Source organism: Aethalodelphis obliquidens, unplaced genomic scaffold (genome assembly GCF_003676395.1).
Source record: "Aethalodelphis obliquidens isolate GAN/ISIS:26980383/991018 unplaced genomic scaffold, ASM367639v1 scaffold73, whole genome shotgun sequence".
Lineage (NCBI taxonomy): Eukaryota > Metazoa > Chordata > Mammalia > Artiodactyla > Delphinidae > Aethalodelphis > Aethalodelphis obliquidens.
The window spans coordinates 3,313,150-3,329,816 of NW_020838017.1; the positions used below are offsets into that span (position 1 = coordinate 3,313,150).

Genomic DNA, 16,667 nt, shown 5'->3' on the forward strand with positions numbered 1-16,667 from the left:
TCACCCCTAAGTTCACTCTAAATGACTCATCTTCCCTTAACCTCTTAGACAGTGTGGCATGATTAGGGTGCTCTCACTCTGCGGCCCACTCACCTTGTATATATTTGCCTCCATTTATTCTTCCATTTCCTTCTTTTTGAACTCTTTCCCTTTTTCTAAATCTAATCCCTTCACTTGGATATCATCTCCTGAGCTTGTCTCTCTTGCTTGCCACTTTTCTTTCCTTCCATTTTCCTAAGTTCCTTCTCACCCTGCAAATGATGCTTAGGTCTCCCCTATCCTTAAGAGACCCCCGCCTGACTCTAGAGTACCCAGTAACTGCTATTAGGTTTCTGTCCTTTCACATCTGAACCTCACAAAACAGTAGCTATCTAACCAAGCAACTCATATAGTACCTGGCACACAGTAGGTGCTCAGAGGTTTGAATGAATGAATTAGTAATTCCTTAATACTCCATTATTAATTCTGTAGCTTCTCAGCCTTTTCATCTCTAAGTTATGGGCCTAGAGTTATGACCTAACTGCCAAATTCAGCCTTTTCTCTGTCATCCTCTTTGCTTTCTTACATTTGATACCTAACCAGTACTTCCTTCTTGAACCTCTCCTCTGATGTTTGTAAAATGTAAATATTTTGTAAATGTAGATATGTTATAATGTAAGATATAGGTTGATTGACTTTTCTGACCACATCAACTCTGTATCCTTTACTTGCTTCTTTACCTTTCTGCTAGTTGTGGCCATTCCCTAAGAGTCCAGCTTTGGCCGGCCATTCTTCTCGAATCGTTCAACTAACATTCATTGAGTCCCACCGACTATGTTCCAGGTACACTGCTCGGGAGTCTAACTGGGGTGGTTGGGATAGGACTTGGCACAGAGGAGGGAGTTGCAGTCCCTACCCCAAAGGGACTCTCACAGCATTGGAGTAGGAAAAACAAACACTGTCTCCTCCTCCGCCTTCACTGGCTCCTCCTCCTGATGGCCCTCTTTCAGTTCAGACGAAGGTTCTCATGATTCCCTGGGCTTGATGTCTGAGGGCCAGCGTCTTTCACTCATTCTCTACCTCTGATTAATCGGTTTCTGCTCACCGCACAGGACCTCTGTTCTGTCCTTTCCTTGCTGCTGCCACCGCTCTAACCCACGCTCCCCTCCCTCCATTTCTTCCCTTTGTCTCTTCTCTCCTTACCATTTTCAGATCACCTACTAAGTACCAGTGACTCACGTTGGTATTACTGAAGTTGTCCCTGCATTAATCAAGACTCCTCTGTGGCAAATGACGGAAACTTATCTTGAATTTGGTTGAGGAAAATGGGAGCTTTTATGAAGAATTTTGGATAACTCCCAGAATTAAAGGGATTATTATAACCAAATTAATGAGAAGAAAACCAAAACAGCTTTGGTATCTTAGGGACTGGGACCAGAGACTTGAATACCATCAGAATTCTCTTGTCTTCTTGTCTGTTTTACTCTGCATGTTGACTTCATTCTCCTGTTGCAGATTGGCTTCTTCCACATGTGAGGTATATGGCTGTTGGCGGCTCTGGGCTCACATCTTCTCAGCTTTGCCATCAGAGAGGAAAGAGCTTTCTCCCAGATCCAGTTGAGAGAATCCCAGGGAAGGACTTTTGCCCACTCTTGAGCCAGTCACTATGGCCAGGTGGGGTGGGGGTATTTTGATTAGCCCAGCTTGAGTCTGGTCCTTGCCCCTAGGAAATTACTGCGGTTGGGGTATTCTGTGATTAGTTCCTCCACTTGGTGCTGGGAGTGTGAGGTGGTGATCAGCAGCTTCCCCAAAAGAAGGGAGAGATTTACAACCTATAAAGGGGGCGGGGGAGGCATGGGCACTCAGAGTACTTGGAGTCCACTCCATGCACTGTTTGAGTCTTTGCTTCAGTCTCTCCATTTCCCATTCTATACTATTTTAAGAGTAATCTTTTAAAAATGTTCCTTTTTTGATCCAGCAGTTCCCTAGTGCAGCAGTTCTCCAACTTTAACATCAGTAACCTGGAGTGACTTGTCCCGGGAGAGACGCAGATGCTCAGCTCCTCCCCTAGTATCTGATTCAGGGGCCTGGGGTGGGGCCTGAGAATATGTATTTCTGACCTGTTCCCGGGGAATTCTGATGCTGTGGGTGCATGGACTTGGCTGTGATAAACCACTGCCCTGGTGGAAAGACCCTGACTCCTCCTTGACTTTAGAACACTGACCAAGTTCTTCAACTTCTCATGGAAGGTACTCCTTAGTCTGACCCTTTTCTGGTCTTCTCTCATTGTTCCATTTTAGAATCCCTGTGTTCCAGTTTGACTTGTCTGATTCCTGTTCTTTAAAAAGCTTTCTACTTTCTTACCTCCTTGCCTTTGAGAATAATTAATTGGAATGACCTTTACACTCACCACTGAATTCAGGATTTTAACTAAGGCATAACTTAAATTCTGTTTCTAACGTCTTCTCTAACTACTTCAGACAAAAGCAATCTTTTTTCCTCAGAACTGCTGTTCATTCATTCATTCAGAAAGTATTTATTGAACTCCTACCCTTTGAGGGGCGTTGTAATGAACAAAACAAAATCCCTGCTCTCATGGAGCTTACATTCTAGTGGGAGACAAACAAACATGTCTGGTGGTACTGAGGAAAACAAAGCTGGGCAAGGGAATAGAGATTAAAGAAAAGGGAGATCAGGGCTACTTCACATGTAGCATGAGGGGATCCCTCTGATAAGGGGACATTTGAGCAAAGATCTGAAGAACTAGAGAGAAGAGCACTCTTTGTATGTATCATTCATGTGGATTGCATTATTTATTACCAAATATTATGCTGTTTTTCCACGTGTATATTTCTTACCTCCCTAATAGGTTTTTAAGATCCTGAAGAGTAGTGGCCCCTCAACACTTATTAACTTCACATCACTAGCATGTTGCCTCAAATGTGGGCATTTAGTTGACTGTCTGTCCCTGATGATGATCATACACATGAAACTGATCATTGTCTTTCCTTATATGAATGTAGACCCAACATAATAAATACCTGAAGGTAAAATATATTTTGTAAGTTGCGTTAAGAGAGTCAGCTTTAAGTGGGGCTTACCATTTGTTGTATGTGCTTTCCTCATAGTGAGTCTAATTTTCACAATTACACCTTGGTCTCATTGAATGAAGAATTTAATCGTGGACGAGGACTAAATGTGGGTGCCCGAGCTTGGGACAAGGGAGAGGTCTTGATGTTTTTCTGCGATGTTGATATATATTTCTCAGCTGAATTCCTTAACAGCTGCCGGTTAAATGCTGAGCCAGGTGGGTAAAATGTTAGTAGGTGGGTTGAGTGTAGAATTTAGAACAATGTCAGCACATCCCATATTTTGAATCAAGTTAATTATGTTTTTTAAAGGTTATATTTGGTGTAATTTAGCTGGAATATTAAGTAGAAAAGTGAAAATTTGCCCCTCTGAAGAAGTTCATACCCCTTGTTCTGTTATGGCCAGATTCCACTGTATACATTTGGATTCAAATAAACAAATGCAAAGAAATAAATCTTGAAATTGACAAGGAGGAAGTAGCACCCATCAAAAAAGAGCAAAGTGATAGTGTGATGTGTGAGATTCAGAAGCACTCTACCTCAGGCAGGTGGTGCCAACACAAATGCAGGCATGCACTCATGCAGAGGTCTAGATAAAGATGGTGCTTGGTCTTCGGACTGTGCATTTTGGGATGATTACTATACTTTGTTTTATGTTGTACATATTTTTTGAAAATGTTAAGAGCAAATGACATTTTTATATATCAAATATTATTTTAAATGTGAAAAGGAAGTTTTCTATATTAAAAAAATCTCATAGTAAATGTTTTTTTATATAGAACTACTCATATCGTACAAATTATTATCTTCTTATTAATCAATTTGGTTAGGGATGGTTGTCAGGAACTCCCTGAGAGTCAAGTGGATAAATGAGGGTTAGATTTACCTTTTTTTTTTACCAGGCAAAAATATATATTTTATATATATTTTACATTATTTCCTTAATGTAAAAGAAATAGATTTGCCTCTGGGAAATTGAGCTCCCCTTCCCTAAGTGGGTTTTAATGAAGATGAGATGAACATCTGCTGGGGATCTTGTAATAAAAAGACTGCCACATTACTTACAGGGTCCTTGACAATTTCTGAGTGCTACATATTATCACGTCTGATTGAGGCCAGTCTCAGCAAGGGGATCTCTGTTGAGAGGAGATGGGCTAGTTAGTTAGCCTTAAAGGGTCCCTTCAGTGCTAACAATCTGAATGCTAATGACAAGGCCTTTTGAGGGGGCTATTACATCATGTATTTTTTGTGGGTTTTTTTTTTTTTTTTTTTCCGGTATGCGGGCCTCTCACTGTTGTGGCCTCTCCCATTGTGGAGCACAGGCTCCGGACGCGCAGGCTCAGCGGCCATGGCTCACAGGCCCAGCCGCTCCGCGGCATGTGGGATCTTCCCGGACCGGGGCACGAACCCGTGTCCCCTGCATCGGCAGGCGGACTCGCAACCACTGCGCCACCAGGGAACCCCACATCATGTATTTTTAACTCAATCTTCCCAAGTTTTCCAAATCTTGTTTAGATCTGTCTGCAATTCTATATTCTAATTATTATTTATGTATCCATTATACAATATCCTTTGGATTCACTGTTTTTATGATTCATTTTGAAGGGTGAGTTTAACAGAAGTTTCTAAGTTTCTTGGTGATTGTCAGAGGTTAACCTACATCTGTTACTGCTAATTCGATGACGTAATGATTAATAAATGGTTCACCTCAGAACAGGTGAGAGAATGCTTTTGTGCATCGCCCCAGAGTCAAAGGGAATAAACATGTCAAAAGGGAATAAAGCACCCTTTAGTCTTTTTTTCTCTGTTCTTTTGCAAGGTTATAGTTTCATAGCCAAACTTACTGATATGTTATAAAATCATCATCATGTTCATCAACATGAGGTTTCAGTAACCTGAACATTGATAAAATACAGTATTAATAAAATAAGATCATCATATGTAACAAAGAAACACTTTAACGAAGTCGTAGTAAAGACTTTACTGCAATAAAGATCAATGCTTTATTTTATTACTTCTTTTTGTGATGTAAACATATTTTAATTTATAGGTAAGAAGGTGTTTTACCCTGTGGTGTTTAGTCTTTACAACCCTGCCATTGTTTATGCAAATCTGGATGTGCCCCCACCTGTGGAACAGCAGCTGGTAAGACTCTTACTATCGGTTATGAAAAGTCTCAGAGATCCTTGCCTGGTTCCTTTATGTTTGTTTCACAAACAGAAAACATAGTTTCAATTAAAAACTGTAGTTACTATGACCACACTTTCATAGTGTACCCCCTCCATAAAGTGTGATTCTGGCAGGGGGTTGGGGGGTGGGCAGAAAAGTTTAGGCTACAGAGAAAAATTCAGGTTCTAGATTGTGAAAACTGTACGGTCATTTCTACCAACTTATTTTTAGTAATACTAAAAATAAATTTTAATTTTAGAAACCTTACTAACTGGAAATTAAAACTACTAAATAAATAAGAAGGAATAATATACTATGGGAAATTACTTAGTCTTGGAATGGGAATGCCATATATCAGAACTTACAGTTATTGACAAAGTTACAAAAGTTTTGAAAAAAATTTAAATAAACGTGGAATAATTTAGATTTACAGAAAAGTTGGAAAGATAGTATAGAGAGTTCCTGTACTTCACCCAGTTTCCCCTATTGTTTACATCTTACATAGCCATGGTTCATTTGTCAAAATTAAGAAATTAACATTGGTAAGTTACTGCTAACTACACTATAGATTTTATTAGGATTTCACCAGTTTTTCTACTACACCTCCTCTTTCTGTTTCAGGATCCAGTCCAGGATACTATATTGCATTTAGCCTAATCTTTTATTGTTAACATTAAGAACAAAAAGGAAACAAATGAACTAAGAAGACAATTTAACATGTTTAAAAAGTGAAAAGTAACTCCAGGAAAGAAATAAAGATAAAGGTGGAAATTAATGAACCAAAAATAATAGATTGACAAATATAGGAGCTTATTCTTTATGTGCAGAAAAAATGTAATCATAAAGTGGGCAGATTCAGGGTAAAATAGAAAACAACAACGTACAAAATTAGAATAAGAAAACATTAAGAGAAATCTATTTCATATAGTAAGTTTTTAAAATTCTAAATAAAAGGAAAGATTTGAGAGTTTATAAAATATTAGAATGAACTAAATTCATGTAAATTTTTTTTTTTTTGTACTTTTATTTTATTTTTGGCTGCACTGCACAGCATGCGGGATCTTAGTTCCCTGACCAGGGATCAAACCCACACCCCCTCCATTGGAAGCATGGAGTCTTAACCACTGGGCCACCAGGGAAGTCCCTCATGTTAATATTTTATAAAAGCTCATGTTAGTATTTTATAAATAAAAGAGATGGAAGCTCTGAAGAGATGAAGAGCAATTTAAAATATTAGAACAGTTATCAAACATTTAACCTGCAGATACGTAGATATGTTTCACTGGTGAGTTTTTCCAAACTTTCAAAGAACAGATAATATTAGTGCCATATGATCTACTTAATACATTTTAAGAGGCCAGCATTATCTTCATATCAACCCCTAGCAAAGCATGTGTACATAAACACACACACACACACACACACACACACACACTTCTACCTTATCTGTAGGCCAGTATTACTTAGGAATATAGATACAAATGGGGTCAAAGTGGCAAACTGAGCATCTACATCTGCCCTATCTGACACCGTAAATCCTTTGTAGAAGTGAATTATTAAAAATAAAAAGGCATATTCGTATTGGAGAATGAGAGAAGTGCCATTAGATCTAAATTTTGAGAAATTTCTGTAAGATGACAATAGTTGTCATAGGGTTGATTAATGGAGGAGAGAACAGTCTGGAACATATTCAGGACAACACTGAAGATGGGGCTGCCTTGCATCCTCTGAGCTCATAGAAGACAGGGAGTGGTAGAGTATCTGTGCTTCTCTGGAAGTTGTGCTGAACAGCAGGCATCACAGGCACTGACCTACAGGCTGAGGCAGTGTGTGTGGTCCCTGGAGCTAGAAAGGCAGGGTAGGGTCCTAGGAATACTGAGTTGTAGGGTGGATAGGGAGCCCCAGACTCCAGAGGTGAGCCGTCATTGGCACATTTTGCCCAAGACCACATTTAGCCCCTCCTTCACTATTGCTGGAGATAGACCCCTGTAATCATAGCTAAGAACCAGGGGTGTTTGAACAATGATTTTTGAAACAAAAATGAGTGGCAGCTAACCACAGCTAGCCAAACATTTGAGGGAAGCTAACACAATGAAAGAGGCACCAAATTTTAATAAATAGAAAAATTAACATATGAGAATATGAATACAGGTAGAAAACAACTTTAAATATATGTTTAAGGAAATTAGAGAAAATGTTGATTTTGTAAAACTGTTGCTAAAAATAGAGTCAGAACTTGGAAATTGTGAAAATATAAAACTCAGTAAATGGGCTGAATAGCAGATGGTCACAGTTGAAATAGTTTATAAACTGGCAGACAGGCCAAGAGACAATGTGAGAGAAAAATTGAAATGTGGGAAATCAATTCAGAAGCTCCCAGATTGTTTAATAGGAGTTCCAGAAGAGAAAGAAAAGAGAATAGAGAGGGGAGAAAATAGAAGAAAACTTCAAAGAACTAAGAAAAGATAAGTCTTCTGGCATTTGAGAACAGAAGTCAAGGGACAATCCTAATAGTTTCCAGAGACGCCAAAAATAGCAAAACCTAGCTTGTCTACCAAGGAATAATAGGTTGGCACTCGCGGCCTTCATGATAATATTGGTATTAGAAGATAATAAAATGATACCTTGAAAATTCTGAAGAAAAATAACTTCGATTATAGAATCCATATTTGACTTATTTGAGGGCAAAATAGACATTTTTGAACACTGAAGAGCTCAGAGGTTATTTCTCACAGACCTTTTCTAATTCAGCAGAATGAGAATGAGCACATTGAAAGAGGAAGACCTGAGAATAAAACAGTGGTCAGGGGCTTCCCTGCTGGCGCAGTGGTTAAGAATCCACCTGCCAATGCAGAGGATACAGGTTCGAGCCCTGGTCCAGGAAGATCCCACATGCTGCAGAGCCAAGCCCGTGCACCACAACTACTGAGCCTGTGCTCTAGAGCCCGTGAGCCACAACTACTGAGCCTGAGTGCCACAACTACTGAAGCCCATGCACCTAGAGCCCGTGCTCCCCAACAAGAGAAGCCACCGCAGTGGAGAAGCCTGCGCACCACAACAAAGGGTAGCCCCTGCTTGCCACAACTAGAGAAAAGCCTCTGAGCAGCCACAAAGACCCAATGCAGCCAAAAAATTTTATTTAAATGCAACCAAAAAATTTTTATTTAAAATAAATTATTTTTAAAAAGTGGTCAACAACAGCAAGAACCTAGTAAAACTTTAGTTTCTTTAAATAGTTGTTGATGAAACACATAATAAAAAAGAAGTTAACAGCAATTTAGGATTAAAAAGTCAAAGGGTATATACATGGTATACATACATGTATGACCTGACTCTGTCCCAAGAGACCCAGAAGCAGTGACATCTTTAGAGTAAAAGGCATACCCAGCTCCCAGATCTTAGTGCTGGGACAGGAAATAGAGGAGCCTGGAGCATCTTGTAGCTCTAGAAAGTAAGGAGATATTCAAACAACAAAAGGATGAGGGTATGTCAGAGGGACACAAGAGCCTGAAAGGGCTCCCAGTGGCAAAGCTGGAACAATTTGATCAACAAAATAAATAACCTAGTACTGGATTATAACACTAGAATAAAATAAATATCCATGAGTCCATACTGATATAAATAAATTTGTGAGTGAGTAAATAAGTAATAATAATGAATGAACTGGATAGATTGATAGGTTGATTAGATTAGGGGGAAAAGAGACAGATCTTCCCTACCAAATTCTAAATAACTTGTAGATACTCCCTTTTCCAGAAGGTGGAGCTAGGTGACTCACTTCCAAAGAAACAAGTATGAAAAAAGAAAAACTAGTAGGTTTCAACAGAGAAACCTGGCAGACACCACCTTAAACCAAGTAATGAAGGTTAACATTACTAGTGTTGTCATGTACCCCCTCATATGATGTAACAAGAAAGGCACTTCACCCCTGTGGTCTTTCTTCCAAAAACCTGTAACCCCAGCCTAATTATGAGAAAAACTTCAGACAAACCCAAATTGAGGGACATCCTATAAAATACCTGACCATTACTCCTCAAAACTGTCAAGATCATCAAAAACAAGACTGAGAAAATGTCACAATTTCTCAGGAGACTAAGGAGACATAACACCAAATGCAATGTGGTCGCCTGGACTGGATCCTAGAACAGAAAAAAGGACATTAAAGGAAAAACTGGTGGAATCCAAATAAAGTCTGCAGTTAGTTAATAGTAATGTACCATTGTTGGTTTCTTAGTTTGGACAAATGTACCACAACGGTGTAAGATAAGAACACTTAGGGGAAGCTAAAGCTACAAGAGAAGTATATGGGAACTCTTTACTATGTGGCAACTTTTCTGTAAATTTGAAATTATTTCAAAATAAAAAGTTTATTTATAAAAAATTTTACTTGGAAAAACAAACCAGAAGTGCAAAATGGACTCAGCCTATGAGGGTGAAGAGCGAATTTTCTTGTCTGGTTTGGGAGGATGTGGGTGAAGAATGATTTGAAAGTGGATTCATTCTAAGATGTTGTATAGAAAAATAAGTTTAAGTACTTCCATTTCAAGTTGTAGTTTCACCAGTTTGTAGCCATTGCAATTTATTTAACCTTTCTAAGCTTCATTGTTCTCACTTAAAAAGCATAAGACAAAAGTTTGCTCTCCATAATGTTTAAAGTTGTATTAGAAGTAAATAGGAAATACACCAAATAGGAAAAAAATAGTTAAAAGGCATTTGATAATAATTCACAGTAAACATATTTAAATAGTCATTCTTACTAAGGATGCATTAAAACAGCAGTGCGATACTTTTCTTCTGCTGTGAAATCGCTGTTTTGAAAAACAGCCATGTGAGTGAGTCTGGTGGGGTAGGGGCTCCTCCGTCCCTGCCAGTGGTGTGGGAATGCAGGTGAGCTTTCTGGGTCAGGAGTTTTCAAACAGGTTCATCCCTCTGATCCAATAATTTCCACTCCCAGGAGTCTCTCCTGAGGAAATAATCAGAGGTGTAGAGTAGCAATATGCATAATATTGACAAGATTGAAAGCAAGCAAAACTCTAATAATAAAATGATAAATTGAATTATAGTATATACTGTGGTGAATGTTGTGTGTCAAGAGGAAAGTGTTCATGAAATGGAAATAAATACAACAGTGTAAATGTAGAGGTAAATGTGAAGTTAAAAAATGGTAAATGGTGTATATATATTTTAGATATTTTAATGCTATAATAGCTAGTGTTTTTATGTACCCTTTTGTTTGTGCAAGGTACTGTGCTGTTTTTTATACACGTTAACTCATTTAATCCTGTAACAACCTTTGAGGTGGGTGCTATTATTACCCCTGTTTTACAGATGAGGAGACAGCTGTGCATGGATGAGTGCCCCTCCCCTAATGCACAGCTGGCCAGGATGGGGCCAGGAGCCCGGGCAGTGTGGCTCCATAGTCTCCACATAGTCTCCACTCTGTTATATTAATTCATCAAATAGTGAACGTCCATTCTGTGCCAGCCATTATTCACCACTGTAACCCCAGCACGTAGAACCATACAGACGTGATTGTTGTTCACAAGAATCTTTAGTCTGGTAGGAAAAGACAGAAAATAAAATCAATTAACACATACCATGCAGATCATTAAAACAGGCTGCGTTGTGAAGAGTGATTAGGTGGTATCTGTGTTGCGTTGGGTCAGAAAGGCCTCTCTGAGATGGGGCTGTTGGAGGGGCTTCCGAATGAAAGGAAGGAACCTGCTACACAGTGACTGGGGAAGGCAGTGCCAGGCAGAAAGACAGCTAGTAGATTTCCTAAGGTGGCTGGAGCACAGGGGGCGAGCGGGCACAGAGCTGGGCCAGGTCATGTAGAGCTTGCTATACCCCTGTAAGGGGTTTGAATTTTATGTAAGTGTGATAGAAAACCTTGGGAGTTTTGGTTCTTTGGAGAATGGATTGTGTGTGGCTCTAGCTGCAAGTAGCCAGTTAGGCTTTTGCAGTAGACCAGGGGCGGTGCTGTGGCTTGGGTGAGGATGGTGATTGTGGAGAAAGGTTTGGCTATGATTTAGAAACAGAACTGACAGAGCTTGCTGGTAGATTAGATGTGGAGAGTGAGGGAAAGACAGGAGTGGCAAGAGGAGAGATCAGGACTTCAATTTGAGCATGGTAGGTGTGTGTTGGTTATCAGACATCCAAGGGAAAATGCCAAGTTGCCAGGGGGATTCGTGGACCTGCCGTCTGTGAGCAGCTGAGGGCTGGAGATGTAGGTTATGTGTGGATCGCTGCATCTCCCACATGCTTAGGAGAAAGAGTAAAATGCAATAAAATATTAACAATCAGGGATTGTAGACAATATGAGTTTCCTTCTACTTTTCCTCAGTGAAAATGTGCTGATTTAAAAATCAAACAAAACCAATGACTCTTTTCCCCAAGTCTGATAATATTTGAAGAATTTTTAAAGAAACTAAAGTTATAAATGAAGTCATAATATTTATAAAATCAGAATTGGCCTGGGGTAGAAATGTCAGAGTGGATGTTTTAATACTTTGCACCAGGATTATATATATTATATATTTTTGACAAAGGAGATAAGAATATTAGAGCCCACTCTTGGTTTTGCCACAAAACTTATGCCTCTATAAATTTATTTATTCATTTAACAAGTATTTATTGAAAGCCTATCCTGTGCCTTGCATTGTTCTAGGTACTAGGGATATAGCAGTGAGCAAAATTAATAGCGAGCAAAATTAACAAAAAGTCCTGCCCTCAGGAAGAAGCCTTCCGCCCCCCACCAAATGTTAAAGGAAAATTTGTATTTCATTTATTAGCTCCTACTTGAGCCAAGTCCTCAGTACTGCCTGGTTCATTCTGTTTTCCAGAGTGGTTCTCCCATTCTGCACAGCAGCTTTTTCAGACTGTCCCACTCTTCTCAAAAGCTGCCTCCTCTACAGACCTGTATATTCCTATATTCCTGCTATCTGCAAGAATTTCCAGTCTGTGGTTGCCCTACAGATCACTGAAATTCATTGTGTGCAGAACCTAGCTCCACATCATCCATCTCTGGGCTGGTCCTCCCCCGCCCCCAGCCCCGTGCTCCTGCTCTTGTGGGGGATGTACCGTCACATACCCATTGTCAGGACAACAGTCTGCTGTCATCCTTGGATGATCCTTCCGTCTCATCCCCTGCTCCTGCCCATTGAGTCACTTGCTGACTTCTGTCAATTCTGTGTCCTAAATCTTTTCTACATCCATCAAATTTTTTTTCTTTCTGGACATACCATGACAGTCTATACCACCAACCTCTTATCCCCAGATTATAACTGTTGCCTCTTAACCAGCCTCACTGACTCCATTCTTGCCTTCTTACCTCTTCTCTCTCCTTATCTCTTCTCCCTTATCATCCAGAATGATCTTCCAAAAACATCATCTGATCACATTACTCCTTTTGCTCCTACTCTTCAGAGAACCCCCATTACCATTAGGATAAAGCCCAAACCATGTGACCAGGCACACGTAGTTCTCTCTGATGTGGCCCTGCTGATCCCTCTAGGCCAGGGGTCAGCAGTCTGTGGCCTGCAGGCCAGATCTGGCCTGCTGCCTAGTTTTGAATGGCCCATGAGTTAAGAATGGTTGAAAAGTATTTTTAAAAGGATAATATTTCATGGCACATGAAAATTATATGAAATTCAAATTTCAGTGGCCTTAAAGTTTTTTGGAACACAACATGTTCATTTGATTATTTACTTGTTAATGACTGCTTTCACACTACAGTGACAGAGTTGAGTAGTTGAGACGGAGATTCTATGTTCTGCAGAGCCTAAAATATTTACTGTCCAGTTCTCTATAAAAGTTTCCTGAGCCCTGCTCCACATTTATGGGCACCTCTACTTCTGACCCCAGTGTTTAGTCCCACCATCTTTCACCCACAGTGCTCTCTTCCATCACAGGCCTTTGCGTAAACTGTTCCTTTGCCTGGAACTTTCTCCCAGCACATCTTTCACTTAACTAACTCCTACTTATCTCTCAGATCCCAGCTCTAACTTCATTTCTTGGAGGAAGCTGTCTCAGAATGCTGCAGGTTGGGTGAGGTGCCTGTCTCTCTCCTCTCTGTCACCCTCCTCACATCCATATCCTCATTTCCCTCCTTACCCAACTCAGATTCCATGGTCAGCTGTTATCCACAGCCTCTTTTTTGCCATACACTCACCTCCTTCATCCCTCACTCCTTCCAGTGTTTTCTCTTAGAACCCTAACCTGGTTAAGGACAACTCTGTCAACCTGGCCCCAGAGCAGCAGAATGTGGAGAGTGAGAGACACACAGTCCCACTACACAGCATAGCTTTAAAGGTGACCACAGGCCTCAGGAGTCCCAGACTGCCCTGAAATCCTGTGCCTTACCCTAGTCCACCCACTCTTTGTCCTCCAAGCCCGCCACACTATCCTTCTCACGCCTCCCAGCAGCCCTCACCACTCCTCACTCTCCACGTATGTGTTTCATTTAGAAAAGAGAAGCAGTCGGATGTTCACTTCCTTATTCTCCTGTCATGAGATCCATCGGCCTCACTGGCTCTGTATCCCATTCTCAGCCTCTCCAGTCCCAGTGGGGGAACTGCCACATTCCTTCCTAAGGCCAGCTCGTCCTTTTGTAGTGAACTACATGGAGCTCATCCCTCATGCCTAAACAAGGGCGCCCCTCAGCCATTCTTCACTCTCTCCTGTCCTAACATTTTGCCTCTTCTAGATCATTGCCACTTATGTTTGGAAAATGTAATAGCTGTTTCTTGACCTGGGGCCTCATTCTTCTTGCCCTTGTTTTCTGAGCTATTGCCACAGTTGTTTCTTTACTGTTTCTCAAACACTCCAAGTGAGCTCCTCCCTCAGAGCCATTGTACATGCTTCTGGAATGATCTCCACATATTTGCATAGCCCACTCCCTGATTTCAGTAGGGTCCCTGCTCAAACGTTACCTCCTCAAAGAGGCCTTTTGTGGCCATTATATCTAAAATAGGCTTTCTGTCTTGCTCTCTTTTTAGCCTACGGCATCTTTCTTTCCAGCATGTGTCACCACCTGAGACCTATATTTATTTATTGGTTATTTTCCCATCAAAACGGAGGCTCTGTGGTAGCAGGGATTTTGTCACCTCTGTTCCCTGCTGGGTCCCAGCTCCCAAAACCAAGTCCAACAGATTAAACACTTGTTGAATGTATGAATTTTAAAAGGAGGTTTATCAAGCTTCAACTTTTACTTCATTCTGCAGGTACAGTGTCATCAAAGCTCTGATTTTCTTTTTCTTTCTCTGCTTGGACTTCAGTGGTGACTGCTCCATTTTAAAACTGGTTTCCCTCATGGTGGGAAAGGACTGCAGCAGTTCCAAACTTCTCATCTATACCCTACACCAGGGGTTGACACACTTATTCTGTAAAGAGCCACATAGAAAATATTTTAGGTTTTGCAGACCATACAGTCCCTGTTCCAACTATTTAATAACTCTGCCATTGTACCACAAAAATACCCATAGACAATTTGTAAACAAATGAGTGTGACTTTGTTCCAATACAGTTATTTGCAAAGCCAGGTGGTAGTTGCTTACTCCTGCCCTACACCATCCAAAGAGAGCAAGTGTCTTTTCTAGTAGCTCTCAGAAGAATGAGGGAGCTTTGTTTTCCAAAGTTCCCAGTAGCCCTCCTGTTTTAGCATGTTGACCTGAACTTTGTCTAATGCCTAATCAGTTCCTAAGTGAGTAGGGTGAGACCGTCTCACTGGTGTAGCATGCTCACGGCCTAGTCTGACGCTGCCAGTGGAAGGAGCGTCCCTGAAACTCACGGGCTGCATGGGGCCAGGTAAGTACCAGAGCAAAACTGTACACAGTTAGGAAAGCGGTAGGGGAATGGATGCTGGCCAGGCACCAAATAAGGTCTACTGTGTAGAAGTGATCAGTGTATTACGGTATGTGCTTGTGCAACTGGTGTCCTCCTTAAACAGAATGTAAGCCCCCTGAGGTCAGGCATCAAATTCTTTGATTGTTAGTAACCTCAGCTTGCACCTTCTACAAGGTTTGAACAAATTAAATTGAAAGTAGAGAACAAAAGTATGGGCACCAAGTGGGGACAGCAGGGTAGGGGGTGGGGCGGTGGTGGTGGGATAAATTGGGAGATTAGGATTGACATACACATACTAATTTGTATGAAATAGATAACTAATAAGAACCTGCTGTATAAAAAAAGTAAAACAAAATTCATAAAACAAAACAAAACAACAAAAAAGAAGTAGCAAGAATCCTATGCTCATGGGGATTACTGTATTTTTGTTGGTTTTGTAAGGATTTAGTAATATAAAGGCATCTGATCCATTATCAGTCACATAAATGCCAGGAAAAAGTATTATTTGGAAAATATTTTAATTTGTTTCATTGTTGATTGAAACTACTTCTAGTTTTTGAGGGATTAAATTGAATTTTGTTTTTTAAACTTAAGGTTCACAAAAAGGATTCTGGCTTTTGGCGAGATTTTGGCTTTGGAATGACTTGTCAGTATCGATCAGATTTCCTGACCATTGGTAAGTATACCTTACATTTAAGGATAGGACTTTAGGTATATACTGTAATATGGCATTTTTCTAAAAGGTCTCAGATGTAAATGTTTTCCTATTAAATTTTGAATGTCTGAGATTAGCTGAAGAGTCTGGAAATATGAAAGGCAAAGTGAGCTTATAATTAGTGTCTTTGAATAGAAAAATGAGGTCATAATGATAAAATAAAATACCCATATTTGCAGTTGTTTCGAGTACCCTTACAAAAGATCTGTACCTGGCTTTGGTGGTGTACTCATGAATTGTTACAGCTAGAAATAATGTTGGGTTATCTAGTCCAAGAGCTTTCATATTTTTTACTTGGAGAGGAAACCACGGATTTCTTGAACATAATGCAAAATCCTAGTATTTAAAACAAATGGGAAAACACCGAATCTTTCTAGCTCTCGTTGAAGTTGGAGTGGGGAACTTGGAATCACTGGCTTAGTTATCCACTCTCCTAAACCAAAGCTAACCATGAAGGATCTCATCTAAGCTACCTGCCCCACTGTACCTTTAGTCTCACCCAGCAAAAATTAAAGTATCAGAGCTTAGTTTAAGGAAGCAGGCTGAAACCTGATTCATTCATTCCATGTCTCCTGATTCATTCAGGGACTACCTTTCCACAGCGTGTTAGAATACATGGTATATATATTTTTTAATAGAATATATTTTGTGTATTTTTTAGGTCCATCGTACCTTCATTTTTATAATCAGCCATTTGTTTTGGAAATTCCTATACCTTGTCTTTTTTTTTTTTTTTTTTGGCCATGTTGGGTCCTCGTTGCTGTGCGTGGGCTTTCTCTAGTTGCAGCGAGGAGGGGCTACTCTTCGTTGCGGTGCACAGGCTTCTCATTGTGGTGGATTCTCTTGTTGCAGAGCACGGGCTCTAGACGTGC

At 40.3% G+C, this 16,667-nt stretch overlaps 1 protein-coding gene across 11 annotated transcripts in view; it reads left to right on the forward strand.

Annotated features, from left to right (window-relative positions):
• Positions 1-16,667, forward strand: part of CSGALNACT2 (chondroitin sulfate N-acetylgalactosaminyltransferase 2) — a 61,257-nt gene that overhangs the window by 25,323 nt on the left and 19,267 nt on the right. For 6 of the 11 annotated variants that reach the window (XR_003429767.1, XR_003429768.1, XM_027091846.1 and 3 more), the window contains 3 exons: positions 3,108-3,286; positions 5,119-5,213; positions 15,675-15,756. Coding sequence is in view for 8 of the 11 variants with exons in the window: in XM_027091846.1 (XP_026947647.1) it covers positions 3,108-3,286; positions 5,119-5,213; positions 15,675-15,756 (356 nt within the window). In the remaining 3 variants the exon portion in view is untranslated. Of the gene's footprint in view, positions 1-730; positions 823-1,494; positions 2,229-3,107; positions 3,287-5,118; positions 5,214-15,674; positions 15,757-16,667 lie in introns of those variants that run through there. The other 5 variants (XM_027091854.1, XR_003429769.1, XM_027091852.1 and 2 more) reach the window with 5 other exon arrangements.